Source organism: Triticum dicoccoides, chromosome 3B (genome assembly GCF_002162155.2).
Source record: "Triticum dicoccoides isolate Atlit2015 ecotype Zavitan chromosome 3B, WEW_v2.0, whole genome shotgun sequence".
NCBI classification, from domain to species: Eukaryota; Viridiplantae; Streptophyta; class Magnoliopsida; order Poales; family Poaceae; genus Triticum; species Triticum dicoccoides.
The window spans coordinates 128,883,850-128,893,106 of record NC_041385.1 but is presented as its reverse complement, the minus strand read 5'-3'; the positions used below and the strand labels follow the sequence as shown (position 1 = coordinate 128,893,106).

The window sequence follows — 9,257 nt, the reverse complement described above, 5'->3', positions numbered from 1 at the left end:
GACCTGGTGTTGATGTCCAAGTGATGGCGGAGAATGCTAGGAGATGATTACATTGGAACATAATTTGATCCCGTGAGTGACTTACCAGTTTGAGAATATTAACTTCGAGTTTGTAAAGTAAGTGTTATTACTGTTGACATGTTTTGGAAATTTGAAAAATAATTAAAAAATTTCAGGAACACTGTAACTAGGCAAGAGGTTGTGAAGCTAAAACTCCATAGACAAAGTGCTTGACTTGCACTTAAAATTTTCTTGTTCGCATGAAAATTGTAATAAACATTGCACATGTGCACGTGCCTTCGACTATAGTATCAAAAAGGGCAAAACATCCACGTCCAAACTAACTAGTGGCAAAAGACCAAATAGTACTAGAAAGTAAGCAGTGGAAACTTGTCAAAGTCCCAAGCTAAGAGTGGCAATTTTTTTCTTTCAAATTCCCCTAGTTAAAATGCAAATCAAAGAGGCCCTAAGATTGATGAGATCGTAATCCAACGGCTGTGAGTGAGACTCGTGATTCGTCTCTCTTTCGATTTTAGGGATCTCGCAGGCCCGCAGAGGCCTCGTCAGCCCGCGCGGCGGAGGAGAAAGAGGAGTCGTCGCCGTCCGAATGAGTTGGGGGGAGACGTCGTCGAGCTCCAAGGCGGCTGCTCCGCCGGCCATCCGCCTCGTCAGCTTCGTCTCCGAGGAGCAGGCAAGGCTGCAGTACCCTAATCTCTGCCTCTCTTTCGATTGCCTGCCTGCCTACTACCCTAGCGCGTAGAATCGGATGTGGAAAACCTAGAAAATATTGCTGAGATTTTGGCGGGATGGGGAAAAAAATTCGCAGCTCGACGAGGCGAAGCGGTCGAGAGGGGAGCGGGTGGAAGACGGCACCGCCCAGCGCGACAAGCCCCTCTTCCAGGTTTTTATTTTTTTTCCCTTTCTCGCCCTCGCTTCCATTTGCTTGCCAATAATCCTCTACCGGCGACGGTACTGATGGCTAGTGCTTATCTTCACGCTGTGCAGATCCTGCAGGAGAACAAGGATAAGAAGGATGCCGAGTTCAATGAGCGCTTCAAGCACAGTAAGTTATCCACCCACTGCACCACTTCCCATCTTGAGCAATGTTAAGTTGCTTAGTGCAGCGGTGCCCATCAAAAGGATGCAGTCAGTTAGAGCAAGTAAGAAGTGAGTTGCAATGCAAACACTAAGCCTACGGCCCAAAGTGTTTACTGATAAGCAAAGCATGTCTATGCTAGTCATGGTTATAGTGTCGATACAGTTGGGCTTACCTGTACTTTTTCTGAAACAAAGAGGAGTGTATCCTTGCTCTGGCCTGAACCTGGGATAAATTGTAAAACATGTTTTGGTCTTGTTGGACAGCCTTTTCTAACTTGCTCTCTTTGCCGTTACTCGGTTGAAATGGCTAAAACACAAGATGCAGGGTCCTGGGTAAGGGGTTGGTTATTTTCTTCTTCTTGTTTTCTGATCGTTTTCTTGCTCTATCCAGGACCCCCAAAGGCTTTGGATGAGGATGAGACAGAGTTTCTTGACAAATTGGCTTTGGTAAGCATCTTAATATATTGCTAGCATAAAAAATGATTATTCAAGCTAGACAGTAGAAACTATAGGTACATATTGTTGATCATTTGTATGCCACTCCCAGAAGGGGATTTGGGGAATTTCGCGGGGTTTTGATAGGGTTCTCGAGGGTTTCTGCAAAATGTGTATAGGGAAGAAAGAGACACGCTACAGCTAACTGGACTAGTTTATCATCTCATTCTTACTTCTCATTCACAGCCGAATCTACATATATGGTGCGGGTACATTAATCACTCAGATGAGCAGTGTGTAGGAGTAAAACAATTACATGAATGGTAAATGATTCAAGACTCAATGGTTGATAAAATTGCCCCATCTACTGTTAATTCTCGCTGCTGTCTTGATGGGATCTGGGCCGTCTGTTATCTGAACCCAGAAGCGTTGCCGATGACACTCTTCTTGTCAGACTAAAGGGGACAGCACACCAGAGCTGACAGTATATCTATCAGTTTCCTCTCTAGATTGAAATATTGAACTAAGATAGGATTTTCTTTGCTACATTCTCAGTGCATTCATATAGCTGCCTGAAGCCTTTTTGCCCTTGGCCTTGATACCGCCTTAGGGATTGTTAGATTCTTGGGGTTTGATGCCCCAGGTGGAATCAATACCTACGGGGTTTCAGTTGACCCCCTCCTGCCACTCTTTTACCAAAAAAGGCTCTCCGCCTGCTTTATATATAAGCAACGACCAACATACAGCCAACGGTACAACACGCCAACACCACACAGACACCCGAGGCAAGATACAGAGGTGCTAAGGAGCAGCCACAACGCCCCATACAACTCCAAGTACACCACAGATAAACACCAAGCCTCACTATAAGTCGAAGGAGCTCCCAACTGTGAGCAAGCCACCGCGAAGAGACGAAGCTGCACACTGACGACCCATGAGCTCTTTCCCCCCTGGGGTTTCAGTTTCTAATCCGTGTATAATCCTCCCATTCAAAATTAGTTTGGTTACCGGAGGTCAAAGTGGATTTGACAGTGGCAATGCTAAACAGTAATCATCCATGTCTAGCAATTTGACAGTGACACCAGTACAAATCATCCATGCCACATTGACACCTCCAGGAAAGATAAAAACAAGAATAACCTTCACGTTGATACAAGTCACTATTGTACACAACTCCATACACATAATTTGGTCTGAAAAATACGCAAGTTAACCAGGGAAGGGAATCTAGTTTCTCTAGTAAGAACAAAATAAACATCTCTGTCCACATCTAATTTTAGTGCCAGAATACCGCTGTGCTGACATTTTTTCTGCACAAGAAACTACTGAATTATGTTCAATAAGTGTCAGTAAGATGAAAAGCAACTATATAGCCAAAAGCAACACACTGCAGAGATGCCATGGTTTGAGTTAACTTGTACAGCAAAATGAACAGTTTGTACAGCCATTTTGTCATCCAAGGCCTTAGCTCTTAATGCCTGCTTCCTTCTGACGGTAAGTTTTCCTAACCAACTGCCCACAAATTTTTAGTAAGGAGCGTTCCTCAGAACTAGATTTGATAAGATCTGAGCTTAGCAAAACCGGGACAAGAAAATCTTAAGGTTCAATGAACTTGTTTTATTCTCAAGGCAGAGAAAGTAGACAAATTAGAGTGACCATACCCTTGCAGTTCTCATGTGTAGCTTCTCAGCATCTCCTTACTCAAGGATCTTGAGTTAAGTTTGTGAAATAATTTCAGCTACAAATCGTGAAAAATTGGCTCGATTCTTGCCATGCAAAGATAAACATGTAACTAGTGCTTCAAGGTTCGAAAAACTGGTGCAAAAAAGAAAGGAAACAAATGGCTATGGTACCTTTTCATGACCATGTATTGTGCAAACCAAGGATAATAGTGTTCCTGAAGCACTTTATTAAATTATTTTGCCTTGGCTTCCGTATTAGAGGTGGATATACTGCCATGATGGTTCAGAAGCCTAAATAAATCCAACCATGTCAATGAGGAAAAGGGATTAGGCAGCAGTAAAGCATATCAAAACAGTAAGCAAGTGGCAGGATCTTATTATCCTAACAAAATGCCAGCAATCCCCAGGGCCATTCCACCTTCAGTTCCAATTTAATAGTTGCCCCAAAGATTTTTTACGGTTGCCAAAAGTTATGTACCCTTCTCTTTCTGTGACGAGTTACCTCCATGGTTTCAATTGATGAAAGCATGCTACTCCGTAGAAAGCAAGTTAACATTGAGTTCGTTTTGACTTGATGAAATCCTGGCAAATTAGAGAGACAATTTCAGCATGAGTAGCTCGAAGATGTGAAATCTGCAAACATAAACATGCTGAACATTGCAGTACAGTGGCCACTCTATTACACGATCCATGAAGTGTTACAGTGCTGTTGTACCAAACATAAACATCTACAGCCAAATAACACGACCATGACCGGGATGGACAGGATTGTGGGGGAATAGGCCGGGTGGGATCCTGAGAGGGATTAAGCAGGGGCGGAGCTGGAGGAAATGTACCCTGATGCACCACTTTAACATGGTGTAAAATTTCAAGTAACGACATACTAAATAGAAGTGTGATTTTATAACTTATAGCTGACATAATAGAAGACTGATTAAATACAAAACATAGCCGTCAAATGCTTAGAAAAACAAGGAAACAATGAATAAAATTACTTGAAAATGATGTATTCCATTTCGAATCTCCAAAATACGCCATCAGATACTAAGTTTTAATATCCTACAATATAACAAGAATAGAATTAAATTTTTCAGTGGAACAAAGAAAAATGGTGAAATGAAAATATTTAAGTAGCTAAATTCAAGCCGGGCTCTTAATTCTTGAAACCAATATTTTTAGTCCCAAACTCTCAAATATTTAAAAATTATTTTCTCAAGCTGACAATGTTCATTAGCCAAGTACTTCCTTCTTACCGAATATCTCAAATTAGGATGTTCATGTTTTATCAATTTCCTTTTGCCCTTATCGAAATGGATCTCCTCTTCCAGATTCAATTCTTTCGGAGATCTTGTGATAATGCTTTACTTTTGAATAAGAACATGTCCAAGGTATATGTAAATTTGACTAGCAAATTCCACGTGGGACATGAAAAATTTGACAACTACAAATTCCAATGCCTATGTTCGGCCAGAACCCATTGATTTAAATGGAGTCCTAGCAGCCAAATGTGGGATGCCCAGAACATTTACTATGCAAAGGAAAACGAAAGGAGAGATGTATATATATGCCTTGCAGTGAATATATCCTTTGCTTTTTTTTGGAATCGATTGATTGCAAATTCATAGAAAAAACTACAAGGATTGAGAATAATTATTGAAAAGAATTAGACAAGAGGCAAGGGCTTTACCCAGACAGAACTAGAATTGGCTGCAATCTGAAGTGTAGACGAACGATTGGACAAAGTAGATCACGTTCTTGCCGAGATGGATTCACGAAGCCGGCGTAGTCGCGTCGATCGGCACGGCACTCCTGCGCATGGCGTCGCCTCGATCGGCCGCTCCCACTTGGCGGCGGGGAGTGGGGATTGGAAACCGCTGCGTGGCCCAATTGTGGGCTGTGGGCTGTGTGGGTTGCGGACGTGGACGACGCATGTGCGGGCGTAGGCCGTCATGCGGCTGCGATCGTGGACCCTGATGCACCGCTTCATCTCAACCCTGATGCCCAAGCCTTTTTCAGATGACACGTACTAGTAAATATGAAATTGGACCCGTATTCCTGTGCCTCGGGGTCGGCCCATTGAGCTCCGCCCCTGGGATTAAGCGAACATGTTTTTAGGTGTGAGCAGGGATACATACCCGGCGGGGCTGATCCTGGTTGACCCATGGGGATTGGGTGTCGATCCTGGCTGATCCCTGGGTATCCGAACAGGGCCTAAGAGGGTTTGAGGCACACAAGAATTGTGTGGCTGGATCCAGTTCATACTGTATTCTTTGATCATCGTGATTGACAGGCTTGTCAATATCTTTGCATCCATTACATATCTATTATCTAGACTATTTATTTATATTATATTGTGTAGTTTTTGTTTTTGGCATGATGCTGCTTTGACTTTCCCATTGCTTCGGAGAGGTCTTTTCCCCAGGGGAACAAGAGTCCACAAGTAGTTGCATGCCTCGACTATCTCAAAATTGAACTAAATTTTGGATATAATTGATAGTATAACACTGTAATAGATAGTATAACCTGTATATATTTCCACCTTCTCAATGAAAAGGCAGCGCTCCTGCCGGTTGCTTGAAAAAGGTATAACATTATGTATTTGCATGTCAATATTGTGCACATGTATTTACTAATTACTATTTTCTTTTTTTGTACAAGTCACAGTAAACTAGGCAGTCAATCTGCATTCCTTTCACCCTTCCTTTTACAATAGAAAGGGGAAAATAGCTTCCTAGCAGTTTTTTCAAACCTGCAGGCCTACCCAACTGGAACAAAACTAATAAGAACTAAAAACATAACAATCTTAGATCCTAACTGAACTGAAAACAGGCTTTAGTTTAGAGTGAGACTGATTAAGCTTCATGTCGGTACCATTAGTGCCGCCATTATCCATTCTCTAGTGACCAGGTGTCCTAAGTTTGTGATAGCACCCACTACATCAGAGAGCAAACACCTAAGGCACATTGTATACTGAGACAGAAGTACAGGATACCAGCCAACCGCCTTAGGATTTAACCCTTTTTGTGTGGTTAGAATTAAACTAGCAACCACATTATTGAAAAATAGTATTTTGTTGATCATTTATTGCAACCACAAATATTTCTTGAGTTTCAACATAAATCAACCACAATTATTCTATAGAGATGAATTTGTTTTCTTACACCAATTTAGTATTCACCTTCTTTGGGTAACTATGCTGAACATTATTAAGAAAAGGTAGCACTACTATTTGCAACTTTGGTGAATAATATTACAAGAGACCACAACTTCATTATTTACCTTGGGTACGATTTTGGGTAAAGGAGGCATGGAAAATGTGCGCTGCTATTTTCCTCAAGAGGATCCTTCTTTCCAATTCATGACAATAATTGGTCTTCGGACTTAACAATTGTCATAGGGAAATTCTTAAAACTGAAAAGTAGGGAATTGTCTGCAGTAAAATGGCTGAGTAGTACTCTAGTACTGGTCTTTGGCTATTTGATATTTGAATACATAAGAATTTTGGACATAAAACATGAGATTGAAGTATGCTAATGTAGTCTGTATCTTGTGCTGCCATGCAACATCTTACTCTTTTCAATTTACTATGGTGCAGTCAAGGAGAGAATATGACCAGCAGGTGGCCAATGAAGAAGCTGAACAACTCCGTAGTTTCCACGTGAGTAATATTACTAGTTCCTCTGTTCATTAATACAAGACGTTTTTTAGACTTATGGTAAGTCTAAAAAACAATGTACAGCGGGAGTAACATGTTGCGTGTATGACCCTTATTTTCAATACTGCAAATGTCTGTGTCTTTCATGTAGAAATAGAAAATACAATAAAACATGAAATCTGATTTATACGCCTTGACTGGTTGCGCATGGGTGCATTTTTGTCCGTCTAGCATTTCATATTCATTAACAGATAAAAAAAGTCAAGGTGTGACTGGGGAAATTTTTGTCATGTGGGTATCTAGCTATCATCTGAAAACAACAGATAGTGGAGCCTTTTAATCCTCCACACCTGATTCTATGCTTGGTCTTAATAAGCTTGTAATGTTCAGCAATTGTTTCAACATCACAAGAATGTGGGTAGGCAGGATAGGAAGGCTTGCTTGCTACAATTAAGGTTGTAACTATACTTTGGTGGTATGTGATCTGCCAAGCGGACCAAGGGTGGCTCACTCACATGGCATACCTAATGAATGTGTTTTTCCCTTCAGGAGGCTGTAGCTGCCCAGTCCACTATTGCTCATGAACTTGGTGAGATGCCTACAGTCTCTATGCCTGAGGTAAGCTACAACAAGAAAGCATATTTAATTTCATGCTAGGCAAAAATTACATTTAGATATTGCACATGTAGCCAGTTGCTATATTTGCATTCCCCATCATGATGGCAGAGGCAAATGAAGCATTTCTTCAACCAAATTGCCCTGGTTTTCATCTTTGTTTATAAATATCTGCTCTTCTTCAGGAGAGCAAGCCTAAACCGCCTTCTAAGAGGAGCCAGCCTGAGTTCCTGAGAAACATTACAGTTTCCGTGAAGCCACGAGCCAAGAAGGCAAAATCTGACGCGGAATGTAAGCCTGCTCCCAAGGAGTTGGTGCCTTCGAATGGGCATGATACAAACCATGAGCCACATGGTGACACCAAGAGCAGCGTGCTTGGCTCTCTGGCTGCATACGGGGACGACCACGACGACGATGAAAGTGGCGATGAACGATGACCAACAGTAACATCCAAGATTTCTAGAATGCTCAGTGTTGCATACCAGAATCTCACTGCAACGCTGCAGCAGCCTGCAAAAGGCTTTTTTCTTGGCGAGATGCAAAGGATGCATCCATGATTCCGTTGCAGTGTATGAACGTTTTGTCGTAGGCGATGAGTTCTGTCTGACAAAAGGATCTAACCCCGTAATAGCAAGTGAAACGATCTTTTTAGTGCGATTATGGTACTACATGCAATCACAGCCAGTATTCACCTATCAAAGGCCACAGCCATCCATCTGATCATTGCACAAAAATCAGACTGGAAAGATCGTAGGTGCAGTAATTCCGAGTGAAATCTATAAATGAGCGACACGCTATTTCTTGCCTACTTTTTTTTTGAGCCGAGGCTACTTCTTGCCTACTTTTGTTTTTTAGACAAGGCTATTCCTTGCCAACTGTGAGATCTAGGTAGGCTCACCTTTGGCGTGAGGCTACTGGGCTGGCGCAGTGCTGTAGCTATAGTGCCATTGCTTTTCATCGGTTTCTTTGTTTTTTCTTAGGTTTTCATGGGTTTCCCTCGGTTTTCCCCTTTTCCTTTCTTCAACACATGTCTATTATTCTTTCAATACACATTGTACAATTTTCTTGTAGACACGTATCATTCTTTTATACGCGTTGAGCATTTCTAAATTACATGATGTACATTTTTTAAAATATATGTTTTTTAACATTTTTTGTATACATGTTAAACATTAATAAAATACATTTTGAATATTTTGAATGGCATGAAACTTTTTTCTAAACTAAGAGAATATTTTTTATATTGTATACACATTAAAAAATATATCAGAAACACATTACAAAATTTTGAAATACATCACATTTTATATTGCATACATTTTTTCTGAACGGTATGCAACAATTTTTTGAATTACATGAACAATTCTTAAATTGCCATGATTTTTTTAAAACGTATGAACATTTTTTAAGTTGGTTGTGAGATCTTATGGGTTTCACCTCTAGCCTACCCCAACTTGTTTGGGATTAAAGGCTTTGTTGTTGTTGTATAAACATTTTTTAAATGTCATGTTCATCTTTTCGAATTGTATTAAATATTTTTTGAATCATGCTAACTTTTTTTACATTGTACAATTATTTTTGAAAAAATGTCACAAACATTTTTTTAAACACGTGAGCATTTTTTGGATGCTATCAACACTATTTTTTGAATCATGTGATGGATGTTTTTTTAATTTAAGAAAAATATTTTTCCATTTAAGAAATATAAGTTTTTTAGGGGTGTTTAAGAAATATAAGTACAAGTAATGAAAGAATAGAAGAAGAAAAACACG

At 40.5% G+C, this 9,257-nt stretch overlaps 1 protein-coding gene across 1 annotated transcript; it reads left to right on the top strand.

Moving 5' to 3' along the window:
- Window positions 1-538: 538 nt before the first annotated feature.
- LOC119275142 (PSME3-interacting protein-like) lies at window positions 539-8,150 on the top strand. The gene is made up of 7 exons (XM_037555936.1): window positions 539-691; window positions 827-901; window positions 1,006-1,063; window positions 1,490-1,545; window positions 6,811-6,873; window positions 7,420-7,488; window positions 7,671-8,150. The coding sequence occupies exons 1-7, from the start codon at window positions 608-610 to the stop codon at window positions 7,920-7,922; spliced, it is 657 nt and encodes a 218-aa protein (XP_037411833.1). The 5' UTR covers window positions 539-607; the 3' UTR covers window positions 7,923-8,150.
- Window positions 8,151-9,257: the final 1,107 nt, after the last annotated feature.

What these genes read in the sequence shown, in the direction of transcription:
- LOC119275142 (XM_037555936.1), top strand. Translation starts at nt 608, where the DNA reads ATGAGTTGGGGGGAGACGTCGTCGAGCTCCAAGGCGGCTGCTCCGCCG. An exon ending in CAATGAGCGCTTCAAGCACA is followed by an intron (nt 1,064 to 1,489) that starts GTAAGTTATCCA and finishes TGCTCTATCCAG; the next exon opens with GACCCCCAAAGGCTTTGGAT. An exon ending in AACAACTCCGTAGTTTCCAC is followed by an intron (nt 6,874 to 7,419) that starts GTGAGTAATATT and finishes TTTTCCCTTCAG; the next exon opens with GAGGCTGTAGCTGCCCAGTC.